Here is a 19069-nt window from a genome sequence, read left to right as displayed (position 1 = left end):
GGGTCCTCTACTTTTTGTCATTTACATAAATGATTTGGATATGAGCATAAGAGGTACAGTTAGTAAGTTTGAAGATGACACCAAAATTGGAGGTGTAGTGGACAGCGAAGAGGGTGACCTCAGATTACAACAGGATCTTGACCAAATGGGCCAATGGGCTGAGAAGTGGCAGATGGAGTGTAATTTAGATAAATGGGAGGTGCTGCATTTTGGGAAAGCAAATCTTAGTTGGGCTTATACACTTAATGGTAAGGTCCAAGGGGGTGTTGCTGAACAAAGATCTTGGAGTGCAGCTTCATAGCTCCTTGAAAGTGGAGTTGCAGGTAGATAGGATAGTGAAGGCAGCGTGTGGTATACTTTCCTTTATGGTCAGAGTATTGAGTACAGGAGTTGGGAGGTCATGTTGCGACTGTATAGGACATTGGTTAGGCCACTGTTGGAATATTGCATGCAATTCTGGTCTCCTTCCTATCGGAAAGATGTTGTGAAACTTGAAAGGCCTTAGAAAAGATTTACAAGGATGTTGCCAGGGTTGGAGGATTTGAGCTATAGGGAGAGGCTCAACATGTTGGAGCTGTTTTCCCTGGAGCAACGGAGGCTGAGGGGTGACCTTCTAGAGGTTTACAAAATGATGAGGGGCATGGATTATGGTAAATAGGCAGAATCTTTTCCCTGGGGTTGGGGAGTCCAGAACTAGAGGGCATAGGTTTAGGGTGAGAGGGGAAGATATATATAAAAAAAAAGAGAGACCTCAGGGGCAATGTTTTCAAGCAGAGAGTGGTACGTGTATGGAATGAGCTGCCAGAGGGAGTGGTGGAGGCTGGTACAATTGCAATATTTAAGAGGCATTTGGATGGGTATATGAATAGGAAGGGTTTGGAGAGATATGGGCCGGGTGCAGACAGGAAAGACTAAATTGGGTTGGGATAGCTGGTTGGCATGGACGGGTTGGACCGAAGGAAGGGTCTGTTTCCATGCTGTACATCTCTATGACTCTATACTTTTCTGATATCACTATCCTAATCTTGGCTAAATTACAGAACTGACTGTAGATACCAACAATTAGCGAGTTTTGAAAAGATTTATAGCTCAGGTTCAGGATGTAGGTTTGCTCATGGAGCTGGAAGGTTCATTTTTAGACGTTCCATCACCATACTAAGTAACATCTTCAGTGAGCCTCCGGATGAAGCACTGGTGGTGTAGTTTGCTTTCTACTTATGTGTTTGGGCTTCTTTGGGTTAGCAATGTCATTTCTTCTGGTGATGTCATTTCCTGTTCTTTTCTCAGGGGCTGGTCAATGTGTTTGTTGATAGAGTTCCGGTTGGAATGCCATGCTTCTAGGAATTCTCGTGTACCTCTCTATTTGGCTTGTCAGAGGATGGGTGGGTTGTCCCAGTCGAAGTGATGTCCTTCCTCATCTAACCCAAATGTGGATGACAAAGGTGTCATCACTAAATGAACCAAATTAGAGGAAACCTTCAAGACAATCAGTAATACCCTTACCAACATAAGGTTCACCAAAGAGGAGAAAAACAACAACAATAACAACAACAACAACAGCAACAACAGCAACAACAACAACAACAGCAACAACAACAACAACAGCAACAACAACAACAACAACAGCAACAACAACAACAACAACAGCAACAACAAACTGCCATTTTTAGATGTCACAGTAGAGCAAACAGCCAATGGGAAACTTCAAACCAGCATCTACAGGAAAACACATACAGACCAAATATTGAACTAAAGAAGCAATCATCCTAACATACACAAATGAAGCTGCATTAGAACATTATTTCAATGAGCCGTCACTACAGCAATGAGGAACTACGAAGAGCAGAGGAAAATCACCGATATAGTGTATTCAAATAAACACAGTCCGCTGATTTCTCAGCGACAAACCCAAACAAGCAGACAAAACATGACCAGAAACCCTTGCCACTCTCCCCTACATCAAAGGCATCTCGGAAATGACAGCCAGATTCGGTGGTTAACACTGACAGTGCCACTCACAGTGACTCAGCAGTTCACACTCCTGCCTCCCAGCGCCAGGGACTCTGGTTCAATTCCAGCCGCAGGCGACTGTCTGTGTGGAGTTTGTACATTCTCCCAGTGTCTGTGTAGGTTTCCTCTGGGTGCTCCAGTTTCCTCCCACAATTCAAAGATGTGCAGGTTAGGTGAATTGGCCACGCGAAATTGCCCATTGTATTCAGGGATGCCTAGGTTAGATGCATTAGTCAGGGGTAAATAGAGAGTAATGGGGTTGGGGAATGGGTCCGGGTGGACTACTCTTTGGAGGATCAGTGTGGAATTGTTGGAGCAAATGGCCTGTTTCCACACTATAGGGATTCTATGACTTCTCGGATTTCTACTCAGACCCCTTAACACCATGGTAACTCACAAACCCACCAACACACTAAAACAGCAGATAATTAGATTAGATCCCTACAGTGTGCAAACAGGTCATTTGGCCCAACCAGTCCACACCGACCCTCTGAAGAGTAACCTACCCAGACCCACTTCCCTCAGATTAATGCACCTAACACCATGGGCAATTTACCATGGATAATTCACTTGACCTGTATTTTGGATTGCAGGAGGAAACTGGAGCACGGGAGGAAACCCATGCAGACACGGGGAGAATATGCAAACTCCACACAAACAGTCGCCCGAGGCTGGAATCGAACCTGGGATCATGGTGGTGTGAGGCAGCAGTGCTAACCACTGAGCCACCGACCCTCCTAATAAACTTGAAAGACCCTATACAGGCACCAAGCAAAACTAACATTTACAAAATACGAAATGTAACAAACATTATATTGGACAAACAGGCAGAAAACTAGCCACCAGGATACATGAACATCAACTAGCCTCAAAAAGACATGACCATTTCTCGCTAGTATCCTTACATACAGATGAGGAAGGACACCACTTGAACTGGGACAACATATTTATCCTCAGACATGCCAAACAGAGAGACACACAAGAATTCCACAAAGCATAGCATTCCAACCGCAACTCTATCAACAAACACTGACCAACCGCTGAGAAAAAGAACAGGAAATGACATCATTGGAAATGATGTCAGAGGAAATGACATAACCACCCAAGGAAATCCAAACATATAAATAGAAAGCAGGCTACACCACCAGAGCTTCAGCTGGAGGTTCACTGAAGATGTTACCTAGTATGGTGACGAAACATCTGAAAACAAACCTTCTGGCTCAGCAAGCAAACCTATATCCATAACCAACAATACAATGCTGGAATCAAAATGGTGGAAACACACATTTGGTCAAGCAATATATGGAGAAAGAGGACAAAGTTAACAATTCAGGTTCAGAGGGTCTTATGGCAGTGTCTTCAATTCTGAGCCAGGAGGACTGAGTTCAAGTCCCATCTGCTTCAGAGGAGTGCAATAACATCTTTGAAAAGGTTAATTAGAAATCATCAGTAACTCTAGTCCATAAATTGTTTTTCAGATTAGTCCAAGAGAATATTAACTAACATTATCATATCAACTAGCTTATCATGGGAGATTATCCCAAGTTACCCAAGCATTGATGACCTGATTTTAGCAATATTATCACAGAATGAACTCAACAGAAGCGATTGCACTGCTATCATCTGCACATCGGGTCACCTCCATGAATAATGCAGTTAAAAACCACAGCACCAGGTTATAGTCCAACAGGTTTATTTGGAGGCACTAGCTTTCGAAGTGCTGCTCCTTCATCAGGTGAGGATGCAGCGCTTCAAAGGTTAGTGCTTTCAAATCAACCTGTTGGACTCGAACCTGGTGTTGAGAGATTTTTTAAACTTTGCCCACCCCAGTCGAACACCAACACTTCCAAATCATGAAAAATAGAGATTTGTTCAGCTCCTTCTGACAAAACCATGCTGACTACCCTGATCAAATCTTGCCTCTCCAAATTGAGATTAATCCTCTCCTTTAGAATCTTTTCTATTACTTTCCCCTTCATTAATGTGAGACTCACTAGTCTATAATTTCCTGCTTAATCTCTATCACCGTACTTGGAAGTGGAACCACATTAGCGATCTTCCAGTCCTTTAGCACCATCCTGTGGCCAGAGAAGAATTGAAAATTTCAGTCAGTGCACCTGTAATTTCCTCCCTCATGACTCAGAGCAGTCTGGGCTAAACCTCAACTGGACTAAACAATCTGTCTACTTTAAAGCTTGCCAAAACCTCAACTATCTCCTCTCCAATCCCTGTGTCAAACTGCTCAAAATGTCATTGTTCCTCTTCCTGAATTCTGTATCACATTTTAAGGAAGGAGGAGGACATAGTGGGGTTATCGTATATTTTCTACCTTATATTTTAGAATGTAAAGAAATCCTAGAAAATCAAGCTATTGCATGCTCAATCGTGCAGCGTCCTCTTTTAAAAACCTCAAATGCAGGTTATCATTTCTGTCAATTTGCCACTAAGTATACTTAATTTGTACAGCTTCCTATCTTTATTTATACTGATTTCTTTACATTTGTTTTCTCACTGGAACCACTGTTCCAAATCACTTATGGAATGCTTTGTATTTTGCATCAAGGCGGCAGCTAAAAAGGATTTGATTAGTATCTCTGCTATTGCCTTATTCCCCATTATGACACATATGTCTCTGCCTTTAATGGCCCAAGGCTGACTTGCAATCACCTTTTCTGATTTACATACCAAAAACAATTCTAAACATTTCGATTACATCTCTTGCGAGTCAGCAGTCTTGCTACTTGTGGAAACTCCTTCTCTATGTTCACTTCATCCAGCCCTTAGTATTCTCTAAGTTTCAATGAGGAACCAACTCCCATCCAAGTAAACTCCATTGAATACAGACCCAGAGTCCTCAGCGTCTCCTCATACAACAAGCACTTCAACCCCAGTAGCATTTTTGCAAACCTCCTTTGGACCCTCTCAAATGCCAGTAAATCTTTCCTTTGGGGCTCAAAACTATGCACAATATTCCAAATGCGCCTGACCAGAGCCTTATACAAACTCAGCAATAAATATCTGCTCTTATATTCTCATCCTGTTCAAATGAATGCGAACATTGCATTTGCCTTCTGTCACAAAGCTAGTCGCTTTGTTTCTAAAAGCTGTATCTTGGCTCGAGGAGACACTGCCCTTGATTTTCTTCAGAGGGGCAATAAACTGGGCCAGGCTCCGCAAGTCTGGTTTGGTAGAGATGAAAAGGATTTTGAGAGGCCTTTTGTTTATATGTTAACAGATGAGACTTCACGTTGAAGTGGTCATGTTTTAGAAGTGACCTGTATAAAGAGAGGGGCATGGTCAGCTCTCTAACTGAGCTGAGCTAAGCAGTTTTAGTTCAATATTGAACTGGGAAGTTCAACAGGGAGCCGTGTGGAAACTCTTTCTCTTTTCTGCTCTTCAACTTCAACCTCTAAGCATGTGTTCCATTTGTACTAGTTTTTAAAGGAGTTTGCTTAAGTCTAGTTGGAGAGGTCGAGTTCTGTAGGGGTTCTCTGTTTCATGGTGTAATTTTGTGAATAAAATTTTGTCTGTTTTAAAAATTTAGTAGTCAACCTAGCTAACTTAATCTGGGTAATTTTCTCTGTGGACTTACAGTGAAACAAATTGCAAAGTTATGGTCTGAGCTGCCTGCTTAAGAATGTTTTGAGTGGTCTGGCCTAGTCCATAACACTTCCTAACTGCCAATGGAATATACAGGTTAACCTGAAGAGAAAACAAGGACTCTCAAGTCCCTTTGTGCTTCAAATTTCTGAAGCCTTTCCCCATTTAGGAAATAGTCTATGCCTCTATCCTACCTATCAAAGTGCATAACATTACACTTGAACACATTATATTCTATTCACTGCTTCTTTGCCCATTCCTGCTTCCAAGTACTTCTGCAGCCTCCTGGCTTCCGCAACACTACCTTGCCGTCACCTACTTTTGTATCATCCACAAACGTAGCAGCAATGCCCTCAGTTCCTTCATCCAGATTATTAACGTAGAACATGAATAATCATAGTCCCAAGATTGACACCTACAGATTTCCACCAGTCACTGGTTGCCTTTATCCCTACTCTCTGCTTTCTGCCAGTCAGCCAATCCCCGATTTGTTCCAGTACCTTGCCCCCAATACCATGGGCTCTCATCTTATTTAGCAGCCTCCGAAACAGCACCTTGTCAAAGGCCTTCTGGAAATCCAAACAGATCACATCCACTGACTCTCATTCATCAAACTTGTTCATTACTTATAGAGTCATACAAATGTACAGCATGGAACCAAACTTTTTGGTCCAACCTGTCCATGCCAACCAGATATCACAAACCAATCTAGTCCCACCTGCCTGCACATATCCTTCCAAACTCTTACTATTCATATACCCTTCCAAATGCCTCTTAAATGTTGCAATTGTACCAGCCTCCACCACTTCCTCTGGCAGCTTATTCCATACACGTACCACCCTCTGTGTGAAAAAGTTGCCCCTTAGGTCTCTTTTATATCTTTCCCCTCTCAACCTAAACCTATGCCCTCTAGTTCTGGACTTCACGACGCCAGGGAAAAGACTTGGTCTATTTATCCTATCCATGCCCCTCAATCTTGTAAACCTCTATAAGGTCACCCCTCAGCCTCTGACGCTCCAGGGAAAACAGCCCCAGCTTGTTCAATCTCTCCCTATAGCTCAAATCCTCCAACCATGGCAACATCCTTGTAAATCTTTTCTGAACCCTTTCACATTTCACAACATCTTTCTGATAGGAAGGAGACCAGAATTGCACGCAATATTTCAACAATGGCCTAACCAATGTCCTATACAGCTGCAACATGACCTCCCAACTCCGATACTCAATACTCTGACCAAGAAAGGAAAGCATACCAAACACTTTCACTATCCTAACCACCTGCGACTCCACTTTCAAGGAGCTATGAACCTGCACTCCAAGGTCTCTTTGTTCAGCCACATTCCCTAGGACCTTACCATTAAGTGTATAAGTCCTGCTAAGATTTGCTTTCAAAAAATGCAGCAACTCACATTTATCTGAATTAAACTCCATCTGCCACTTCTTAGCCCATAGGCCCATCTGGTCCAGATCCTGTTGTAATCTGAGGTAACCCTCTTCGCTGTCCACTACATCTCCAATTTTGGTGTCATCTGCAAACTTACTAACTGGACCTCTTATGCTCGCATCCAAATCATTTATGTAAATGACAAAAAGTAGAGGACCCACCACCGATCCCTTGTGGCACTCCATTGGTCACAGGCCTCCAGTCTGAAAAACAACCCTCCACCACCACCCTCTGTCTTCTACCTTTCAGCCAGTTCTGTATCTAAATAGCTAGTTTTCCCTGTATTCCAGGAGATCTAACCTTGCTAATCAGTCTCCTATGGGGAACCTTGTCGAACGCCTTACTGAACTCCATATAGATCACATCTACTGTTCTGCCCTCATCAATCATCTTTGTTACTTCTCCAAAAAACTCAATCAAGTTTGTGAGACATGTTTCCCACACACAAAGCCATGTTGACTATCCTTGCCTTTCCAAGTACATGTACATCCTGTCCCTCAGGACTCCCTCCAACAACTTGCCCACCACTGAGATCAGGCTCACTGGTCTATAGTTCCCTGGCTTATCTTTACCACCCTTCTTAAACAGTGGCACTATGTTAACCAACCTCCAGTCTTCCGGCACCTCACCTGTGATATCAATGATGCAAATATCTCAGCAAGAGGCCCAGCAATCACTTCTCTAGCTTCCAGCAGAGTTCTCAGGTACACCTGATCAGGTCCTGGGGATTTATCCACCTTTACCCGTTTCAAGATATCCAGCACTTCCTCCTCTGTAATATGGACATTTTGCAAGATGTCACCATCTATTTCCCTACAGTCTATATCTTCCATATCCTTTTCCACAGTAAATACTGATGCAAAACATTCACTTAGTATCTCCCCCATTTTCTGCGGCTCCACACGACGGCCGCCTTGCTGGTCTTTGAGGGGCCCTATTCTCTCCCTCGTTACCCTTTTGTCCTTAAATGTATTTGTAAAAACCCTTTGGGCTTTTCCTTAACTCTATTTGCCAAAGCTATCTCATGTTCCCTTTTTGCCCTCCTGTTTCCCTATTAAGTATACTTCTACTTCCTTTATACTCACCCGATCTATTCCGTCTATAAATTACTTCTTTAAAAGAATTCTAACAGATTTGTCAGGCATGACCTCCCCTTGGTGAAGATGCATCTTAAATTGGATTTTCTTGGCTCTTTATTCCTAAGTACTTTTTGACAACATTAAAAACCTCTTTCCTTGATTTAAATGTGAATTTTAATTTTTGTGAGACAGAGTTGGATTACTTTTCTGTTGAGTACAAGTCCATGCTCACCTCAAAAGAAGTGAGAAGTAAAGAGCAAAACAGAAAAAAGTAAACTAAGGTCATGTTACTAACTCTCAAAAATGTTGCTCCACCTGTTTCAAGTTCAAGACCAGTTAATTCACTCTTAATTCAATATAGATCCCAAAAGTCATAATTAGGCACAAAACAGCTGGTGATTATATAAGTTGGAAAACTGAACATGTCTACACACATACACATTGTTTTTAATAAGCTATTATTAAACAACAAATGTGATAAGTTAATCCAAACAATAAAAATTTCATTGCTACATCCAGCCTTGAAGAAAAGAAACATATTCAAGTACATTAAAGAAGTCTGAATTTCTTTTGGCAAATGGAAAGATGAGGTCAAGTAGAGGTTAGGAGGGAGACAGGGGGAAAAAGGTTTTGTGCATATCCATGCCAGAGATTAACAGAGCAAGAGCGAGAGGGCAAAAAAGACAGAAAATGTCGTATGTAAAAAGGTATGCAAAAGTCATATCAAAAAGACATCAAGCTGTAGGCATGAGAATTCTGATCACTGCTGATGAAATTGGCTACTTGCAATTTAAGAATACAAGCCATATTACATCATTTACAATAGATACATCAAGGAATGGTTCCTTTCTGGATCACAAATGCTCAGCTCAAGGCCTTAAATGCCTGGCTCATTAAAAACTCAGGGTTAATGTGTGCGCATTCGGCTGAGGCTGAATGGAGAAGGTTTTTTGCCATTCCCATAATTACACGCAAAGAGAAACCCAGTCACCGAAAGGCAATCATTGAAACATTATAACCTGTCTTTTCTCTCACTCATGCTGACTGAAGTTTTGAATTTTCCATAATTTATAATTAACATTTTATACTGGTAATCTGTAAACATTTATTCTTTATAATATTGAAGCAGTCCTCCAAAATACATAAATAGGTTCATGTTTAGCCCCTCTTAAGTTCATGACGTGTGGAAAGCAGATAAGTACCAGAGTATTGTGTCCTGTGGAACTATTCCAGAGTCTCATGCGATCATCTGTGCCAATAGTTAAAAGGTGAAGCCCATCACTAGTAAAGCACAGACCATTAACACGTCCATTATGAGCAGTATTTGCTGCCAAGGAAGAAACAAAATAGAGAAAAGTTAATGCTAATTAATATTTCATCAATGACTGATAATACAAATATGGCATTCCTTATATTCAGTGCTAATTCTCAAAGGTGAGCTTTGTTTAGTATCAACAATCTATTTTCCCTCTCCATAGATGCTGATGGATTCACAATATACTTACTGAATCTTTCAGCTTTCTGGAATTAGATCTGTAGCTTTCACAGTAACTTTTTCTCACTTGTCTAAAAAAGTAACACACTTTGATCCTTGCTAACTTAGCAGATCCCAACCAGAGTAGTGAGATTGCTGCAATTGAATTCAGCTTCCATGTTCCAAAAGAACAAATAATTTGAGCAGTCCTTTCAAGAATTATCGAGACACCTCTGCTGAAATGTCTGTGTGTAGAAATATGACAGGACATGACTGAACTCTACTATGACACCTTGAATTATGTGGAGGTGCCAATGCTGAACTGGGGTAAACAAGGTCAGAAGTCACACGACACTTAGTTATAATGCAAGATGGCCTTCAAGATAGACAACAGAGAATCGCCGAGCAGAAACTGACAGCCAAGTTCGTACCCATGAAGACTGCCTCAACTGTGATCTTGGGCTCATGTCACACTACATGTAACCCCACCATATTGTTGGGCATTTGTGTATTCACTACTGTTCTGTTCTAACACCATCATCTTGATAAAATGTTATGATCTCTCTACCTTGATTACTTTGTATAGTTTCAGATTACTTGTTACTTGCATTAGACCCTCAGCACGTGACTCTTATACCCATCATGTTATTCTCACCATTTGGTTTGTCTATCGCACTACCTTATTTTCAATTTTTGTAATTATCTCTACCTCAGTCAATTGGATTATAGGCCATCCCTTCACATCCAATTCAGGTGTTGACACTTTACTCACATTATCTGCCATTTTTGATCGCCTGCAGATACTTATGATTCTATACTCCACTCTCACCATTTATATGACCTTTTGACATCTCTGCCCATTGATCTCTCTGCCTATAAATCCTGTGCCTGTATGCTTTTCTTCACTTCACCTGATAAAGGGGTAGTGCTCCAAAAGCTTATGGTTTAGAATGAAACGGTTGGATTATAACCTAGTGTTGCATGACTTCATACCTTGAGTGGATATGGATAACAGATAAATAGATGCACAAGACTAAGTTTAACATAAAATAATGAAAAAAAATACAAAGTGAGCAGACAGAAGTCCCATCACACTTTAGACAAAATGTCTTGTCTCATCTGTAGACCAGACATGGCTTTGAATGTGGGAAGATTATAATCAAGAAAGGGCTTACAGACCTTAAATTAATGGGGCATGTTACAAACAAAGATTTTACAGACTCATTACCTGCCTCTGAAGATGATTTAGCAATTTCACCATTATGTTGATCGAGCAAAAGTAAACTCCCAGAAGCTTTTCGCACATCCCAGATCCTAACTTTGCTATCAGCACTAAGCAGAAAAGTGATGAAAAGAAGTGATTAGAAACAGAGTGGAACAATCTATTTAATATTCTTAAAAACCCTTTAGTGAAGTAGAATTAGCTCAACTGCATTGTTTTTGCTCCTCCTGGAGGAGAAAAAGTAATCCATTCTGGGATCCTATGTGCTTAGGATATTAAGGAATGATATTGAACAGGTACGTGAAGCAGAAGTATTTAATTTAGTGATGACATTGTGATGTGGGAAGTACAGGATGGAAAGAGTATTAGGGAAATTTTCATCTTCACAGTCTAAGTTGGCAGGGGAGATCAAAATTCTGGCTATAAAGAGACAGGAGACCCACTTCACCTATTTAACATCACCAAGTGGAGGTGAGAATTACCTTCTGTTTCTTTGAACCAACTAGCACAAATAAAGGAGAATGATCGAAATATAGCTTGTAGATTCTCATGCAAATAAATGCAGATTAATTTATATCGGACCAAGGGTAATGTTACTTGGTACATTTAGCCTCTGAAGTATTGGCAACAGTTGGCTTATGAATTTAATTGTGCACCAACCTCATATTGCTGAGGCAGCACTGCAAAGTAAATAAGACAATATTCTTGTTTCAGCAGGTGCCTCAAGAGGAGTTCTTCACAAGTTTTTTAAAGGCTTGTGTTTATCCCCAAGTGGCAGTTTTATAATAATTGCCTTATATCAGAGATCAGGCAGGAGGAGTTTAATGTTTTTGCAACAGAAGTGCCTTCCCATGCTTAGGATAAAGGGGGATTTACAACCAACAGCCACAACCAGTGCAGCAGTAGAGGTGTCAAAAGAACATAAATTTGGCAAAGCAGGAGGGAATACTTCACTTTGAGCCTTTCCCTCATTCAACAAAATCATGGCTGCTCTTCTCCTTCAGCTCCACTTTTTCAGCCAATCACAAATGTTCAATCTAAAACTTTTATCCATAATTTTCAAAACATGCAACGACCATTAATTAGTTTCCGAGAGGATTATTGCACTCATTTCAGTTTGTGGGAATTTGTTTTCAGTAAATCATCCATTGCAGAACACTTCAAATTATATCAGGACCAATTTTGACTTCGCAATAGTATGAAATAAAGTGATATTGATTTGGAAGCCCATTTCACATCTCTTCCAACTTTTGTTTCCTTTGTCTTCAATGAAACTAAAAATGTAAAGTGAGATGCTGATTCACTATCACCCATGTGAATTACTGCCCATTCAAAATTACCCCTAACATCTTTTGGATGAAAGGCAGTAAAGAAACTTCCCAAAGGAACTTGGTAAAAAGAATATAAATTGATGGCAGTTGAGAACTTAATTGTGATAACTTTGGGGACTTCCAACAAATAGCAGTGATCCACTTGTATGCTGGATCAAAAACAGACAGTAAAATAATAAACAGACTACCTCGCTGTTACAAGGATGTGCTCATAGCGTGGTGACCATTTCACAGATAATATTTCACCTCTGTGGCCTAAAAGAGGGTGGACAAAAAACATTTTGAGCAAGTATACATAGATGATCTATTGATAAGCATTAATCTTTAAAAGTTGACCTCTACTAAACAAATAAGACATTTCTTCTAGCCTTCTAATTAGGATCTAGTGATTTTCTTCGTAAATTTGGCAAAATTTACAATCAGCCACTTGCAAATTCTCATAAAATATCATTTTATTTGAAAAACACTCTAATGCCTTAACTATGTATGAACAGAAACACGAGCTGAATCTTATGTTTTTTAGCGAAGTACAAATTGTGTCAACTTGACGGTTATTTGCCACAAGGGCTAGCAAGTTTTCTGACTGTATTTTAACAACCTTGCCTCGAACCATGTTGACTGCTCTCCGATATCCTCTGTCCGGTTAGCCCTATTTTACCATGCTAGAACAATGTGCTACTGCAGACTATCCTGGAATTAACTGGCATCCCCTGCAAACACATCTTTTAACGCACACTGCACATAACAGACTCTTCAGGTGTCCTTCATGTTTCCTGACATTTGCCCAAGATATTAAAGATGGTTTGGGGTGGTGGTGGCGATGGTAGTGGGGGGGGGGGGGGGGGGGGGGGGGGAGGTGGGACACGCAATGAGGGCTATGACAACAGACCATGCCATCCTTGATTGAGATGGTTAATTAGATCAATGCAGTTTCAGCCACCTGGAAGAATGCACACGACTGTATAAAGGGAGGGTCAATTTCCTTCTCCACTCCACTCGCACAAGTGTCACCACAATTTTCTCTCCAACACATGACACGATCTCTACCACAGTACCAAGGCTTATGCTCAACGTTTTTTTTTTTAAGTACCTGCCACATCTTCCCTCACTTACTTCAAACTGCAACATCACCAGCTTTAATTGCTCTTTTTCCTGCCTCCTCACTTTTTTGGGACACCATCCCAACTACAGCAAAATGTAATAGCTACACCACGCACTTTAACCTCCCCTAATTTCTTCCTGTCTCTCAAAGACAGGAACAGCCACCAACAAGGATCAAAATGGGTGGTGGGTTGCCCAACATTCTTTTCCTCACCCCTTACTGGAGAATAGCCTGACTCTGAAGAGGAGAAAAAGTGAAGACAGCAGATGCTGGAGGTCAGAGTCGAGTGTGCGGTGCTGGAAAAACACAGCAGGTCAGGCAGCATCCAAGGAGAATCGACATTTTAGGCATAAGCCCTTCATCAGGAAATATCCTGACTCTGCCTGTCCCAAGTGGCTGACTGACTTGACCCAAACTCTGGACTGGTATCAGAGGCTTCCCCGAACATTGTGCCAAGACCCCAGATGAAAACTATTTCCCTTGACTTGATTATGGCCTGTTGACAAGCTTCCTGCCTTGTGCATGCACTAAATGGCAAGACAAGATAGAAGTAGTTTGAACCTGACAGCCCTGGCTGAGGGGACAAAACGCACTAAGGAAAGGTAACTCAAAGCAATGCAAGACAGGGATGCTGTCGGCTTCCTGGTAGAGTGAGTATACACTAGGATCACAGGATGGACATGCAACTTGGTCCAGTCCATGAGCTTGGTGTATGCCCCTGAACGCACATTATCTTTACTACAACATTACAGTAACAGTTGCCAGTGCAGCCCAAGATGAAACTTTGAAGTACTGAAGTGTCCTATATGTGGATTGGAGATGTGCCATAAGGGTGGCACATATCAGATGACAATGCCAATGGACAAAGAATGTAAATGACTGGTGCTTATGGAGCATGTCCTGCGAAGTTGTTGCCCAGTGTCCAAAATGGAGGTCCTTTAGAGCAAGCAGTAAGCTGAATTTGCTCGGGACACAATCAGATTTCCGCGTTGAGATTTCTTGACTTTTAGCTTGTCTAATGCTTTTGGAAAACTAAGAAGCTGAACATTAGTCAACTTGTTCATGAAGCATTTAAACAAGCAATAATATTCCTTCACTGGTAACTCACTGCTGCCAAGAAAGAAGCTTGCCATGCCACTTCCCAAAAGCATAAAACATGGTGCAAGATGTTCCCAATGTCAAATTAGGCCACATTCGTCATCAAGATTTGCGACAAATCTCACCATGGTCCTCATTTCCAGACAAGATTCTGCCCCTATCTTTCAGCATATTGCTCATTTTATACCATACCCCATTAGATTTTGATTTGCAATGCACTGAAAGCTTGTAGTGCATTTACTTCACAGGCTGCGACTGTGAGCATTTTAAATCGGCTACTTTACAAAAACCAGATACTATAAAGGATACAGTTTTAATTTTCAGTACTACTACTTATGCAACAGATGCAGCTGATAAAACAAATCTGCCCTAAATTCAATTGCTTTTAAATTGTTATTGCCATGTACTTGTATAGTTATTGGCACATCTTCCACATTACCTAAACCAAACTTCGCCAATAAATTGTAGCTTCAATTAACTTCTTTGTGAAGTGGCCATGTTTTAGTACTGTTGTAGTTTTCTATGTGCCCTTACCTTGCAGAATGTGGGTGCAAGATCCAGATTTAAGATCACAAAGCTGTACTTTAGGATTCTTGGTACCAACTGAAATGAAGATAATATTAAGCTCAAAAACAAAAATAGAGATTGCTGGAAAAGCTCAGGAAGTCTAGCAGCATCCGTGGAGAGAAATCGGAGTTAATGTTCTAGATTGAGTGAGCCTTCCTCAGAACATAACACCAAGCTGTTTTTTTTTAAAAAGAATGGATACATGTCCATTATTGTTACTCAAATCAAAAGGTCTGCTATTTAGACACATTAGTTTTAATGTACTTTCTTCCTTAACATAATGTTTTGTTTATTCAAACAGATATGGTTTTCAGTTTTTATCGTGACTGTCTAATAGAATGCATAAAGACACCTTTCCACTTGAAATATGGGTATGAATGATCCATACCTTTTCATGGTTTGAAAATGTATGCAGCAGCCCTTTGACCAAATAGGTCCCCTTCCACCCATCAGCTGGACAATCAATAGTAATTCATTCAACCATAGATGCCCTTTCATTTTTCTTCCCTTTTGGGTACTCTATTATACATACAATACAACTTGGCATCTTTCTCTTAATAGCCTGGCATCAATTAAATGCTACAATCCATGCTTACTCGTGATTACCATATCAACTGAGATTACCAGGTCAAAGCCTAATCTCCCTGATCTTAATGGGAATTTTTCATACAAGAAGCCCATTTACTAGCCACTTTCCTAGAGACCACTTTCAACAGATGTGGGAATATAGCATCAGAACATTTAAATTGAGAGAGTTATGCTTTTTTTTCATTCGATTGCTGGCTGACACAGCATTTATTGCCCATCCCTCGTTGCTGTTGAGAAGGTAGTGGTGGAGCTGCAATTTGAACTGACAGAGGCCATTTGGCATAAGGAGGCCCAAAAAGCAGTTGGACAGGGAATCCTAAGGAGTATGAGCCAACAACACAAATAACAGCAAGATATTTCCAAGTCAGGATGGAGTGTGGCTTGGAATGGAACTTGCAAGTGGTGATGTTGCCAAAGTCCTGCTGTGCTTGTCCTTCTGGACAGAAACAGTTGTGAATACTTTCAAGGTGCCTCATGTAGTCCATCTTGGAAATTATATATACTGCTGCGCATGTAAATCAGTGAAGGATGAAGTCATTGAGTTTTTGATGCACAGAAAGAGACCCTTTGACCCACTCTGTCTCTAACAGTCATAAAAGACCATCCATTCTAATCCCATTTTCCAGCACTTGGTCCAGAGCCTCTATGTGTGGCATTTCAAGTTTTCATCTACATTTGCAGTAGGCAGATTAGTGTAGATGAGGCCAAGTATGCTTTCCCTCATTGGTTTCCTTATCCCTGTCACAGTTCCAGTCTCTCAGAAATATCCTTTAGGATTCTACCAGTTTGGCCAGTAGTACTGTCAAGTCACTCTTGGTGGTGGACATTTCAGTTGACCAGTCAGAGACATTCTGTTCGCTTGCCATCCTCAGTACTTTTTAAGAAGGGTGGGCGGGAGAAAGCAGGAAATTATAGACCAGTTAGTCTGACCTCCGTGGTGGGAAAGATGCTGGAGTCTATTATAAAGGATGAAATTACGGCACATCTGGATAATAGTAACAGGATAGGACAGAGTCAGCATGGATTTATGAAGGGGAAATCATGCTTGACTAATCTTCTTGAATTTTTTGACGATGTAACTCGGAAGATGGACGAGGGAGATCCAGTGGATGTAGTGTACCTGGACTTTCAGAAAGCTTTTGATAAAGTCCCACACAAGAGGTTAGTGAGTAAAATTAGGGCGCACGGTATTGGGGGCAAAGTACTAGATTGGATAGAGAATTGGTTGGCGAATAGGAAACAAGGGTAGTGATTAACGGCTCCATTTTGGAATGGCAGGCAGTGACCAGTGGGGTACCGCAGGGATCCGTGCTGGGACCGCAGCTTTTTACAATATATGTAAATGATATAGAAGATGGTATCAGCAATAACATTAGCAAATTTGCTGATGACACAAAGCTAGGTGGTAGGGTGAAATGTGACGAGGATGTTCGGAGATTACAGGGTGACCTGGACAAGTTGGGTGAGTGGGCAAATGCATGGCAGATGCAGTTTAATGTGGATAAATGTCTGGTTATCCACTTTGGTGGCAAGAACAGGAAGGCAGATTACTACCTCAATGGTATCAAATTAGGTAAAGGGGCTGTTCAGAGAGATCTGGGTGTTCTTGTCCACCAGTCAATGAAGGCAAGCATGCAGGTACAGCAGGTCGTGAAGAAGGCTAATAGCATGCTGGCCTTCATAACAAGAGGGATGGAGTATAGAAGCAAAGAGGTGCTTCTGCAGCTGTACAGGGCCCTGGTGAGACCACACCTGGAGTACTGTGTACAGTTCTGGTCTCCAAATTTGAGGAAAGACATTCTGGCTGTTGAGGGAGTGCAGCGTAGGTTCACGAGGTCAATTCCTGGAATGGCAGGATTACCTTACACTAAAAGACTGAAGCGACTGGGCTTGTATACCCTTGAATTTAGAAGACTGAGAGGGGATCTGATTGAGACATATAAGATTATTAAAGGATTGGACACTCTGGAGGCAGGAAACATGTTTCCGCTGATGGGTGAGTGCCGAACCAGAGGACACAGCTTAAAAATACGGGGTAGACCATTTAGGACAGAGATGAGGAGAAACTTCTTCACCCAGAGAGATGTGGCTGTGTGGAATGCTCTGCCCCAGAGGGCAGTGGAGGCCCAGTCTCTGGATTCATTTAAGAAAGAGTTGGATAGAGCTCTCAAGGATAGTGGAATCAAGTGTTATGGAGATAAGGCAGGAACAGGATACTGATTAAGGATGACCAGCCATGATCATATTGAATGGCGGTGCAGGCTCGAAGGGCTGAATGGCCTACTCCTGCATCTATTGTCTATTGTCTACTTCCTGAGAATGCAGTTATAAGTGGAGGAAAATATATTTATCAGCCAAAGCAAGGCCGGTGCGCGCTAACTGACATAGGAATTTCCTTGTCCATGTTTGTCGTCATACCAGGAGACTTCTAGAGATGATCCCTCCCGAATTCGTTATGTGTCTCTTCACTTCTGCGGAGTCTGCCCTACCAATAAATATATCCAAGGATGGTGTCTTGGACGTTGTGTGTAAGGAAGGATTCGGTGAGAATGCTTGCACCAAGTTGTTGCTTCAGCAGCATGAGAGACAGCTCTCACAATTTTAGCAATAGCTGTTAAAAGGAGGACTTGGCAGGGTCGACAGGGCTGTGTTTGTTATTATTGTTTCCAGTACCTTTGATGCCAATTGGTACACCCAGTTTCATTCCTTTTCTAGCAGTTGATACAACTGAGTGGCTTGATTGACTCTTTGCAATAGCCTACCATACTGCTGTGGGGCTGAAGTTACAGGTGAGCCAGACCAGCTAAGACCAAAATCGGCATTTTCCTTCATAAAAGGACATTACAACAATCAAACTTGTGACCATTGCACATGATATCAAGCAATATTTGGAGGCAGTGGAATCTGCCAAGGCTATGGGCCCTGACAACATTCTGATAATAGTACTGAAGACTTGTATCTAGAATTTGCTGCTCCCCTCGCCAAGCGCTTCTAGTATACTTACAATATTGGCATCTACTGTCTACATGGAAAATTGACCAGCTCTACCCTGCACACAAAAAGCAGGACAAATCCAACATGGCCAATTACTGCCTTATCAGTCTACTGTCAGTCTCAGTACAGTGATGAAAGGAGTCATTAACAGTGCTATCAGCAGCACCTGCTCAGTGACACCCAGTTGGGGATTCTGCCAGTGCCACTCAGCTCCTGACCTCATTCCAGCCTTTCTTCAAACATGGGCAAAAAAGCTGAATTCCAGAAGTGAGGTGAGTGTGACAACCCTTCACAAAAAGCTTGTATTCAACCAAGTATAGCATAAAGAGCCTGAGCAAAACTGCAATCAATGGAAATCAAGTGGCAATCTCCCCACTGGTTAGAGTTATACCTTCCACATCAGAAGACAGTTGTGGCTGTTGGAAGTCAGTCATCTTAGCTCCAGGACATCCTGCAGAGCTCTTCAGAATAGTGTCCTAGGGCCAACCATCTTCAGCTGCTTCATCAATGACCTCCACTCCACCATAAGGTCACAAGTGGGATGCTCATCAATGATTACA

At 41.6% G+C, this 19069-nt stretch overlaps 1 protein-coding gene across 1 annotated transcript in view; it reads right to left on the bottom strand.

Moving 5' to 3' along the window:
• ercc8 (excision repair cross-complementation group 8) overlaps positions 1-19069 on the bottom strand; it is a 62424-nt gene that overhangs the window by 25125 nt on the left and 18230 nt on the right. The window contains exons 6-9 of the mRNA XM_072571089.1: positions 14895-14963; positions 12349-12415; positions 10836-10939; positions 9336-9460 (exon numbers count right to left, since the gene is read on the bottom strand). Coding sequence (XP_072427190.1) covers positions 9336-9460; positions 10836-10939; positions 12349-12415; positions 14895-14963 — 365 coding nt within the window. The remainder of the gene's footprint in view (positions 1-9335; positions 9461-10835; positions 10940-12348; positions 12416-14894; positions 14964-19069) is intronic.

Source organism: Chiloscyllium punctatum, chromosome 1, assembly GCF_047496795.1.
Source record: "Chiloscyllium punctatum isolate Juve2018m chromosome 1, sChiPun1.3, whole genome shotgun sequence".
NCBI classification, from domain to species: Eukaryota; Metazoa; Chordata; class Chondrichthyes; order Orectolobiformes; family Hemiscylliidae; genus Chiloscyllium; species Chiloscyllium punctatum.
Note: the sequence above shows the minus strand (reverse complement) of the source record. Positions and strands in the feature narration are given on the sequence as shown.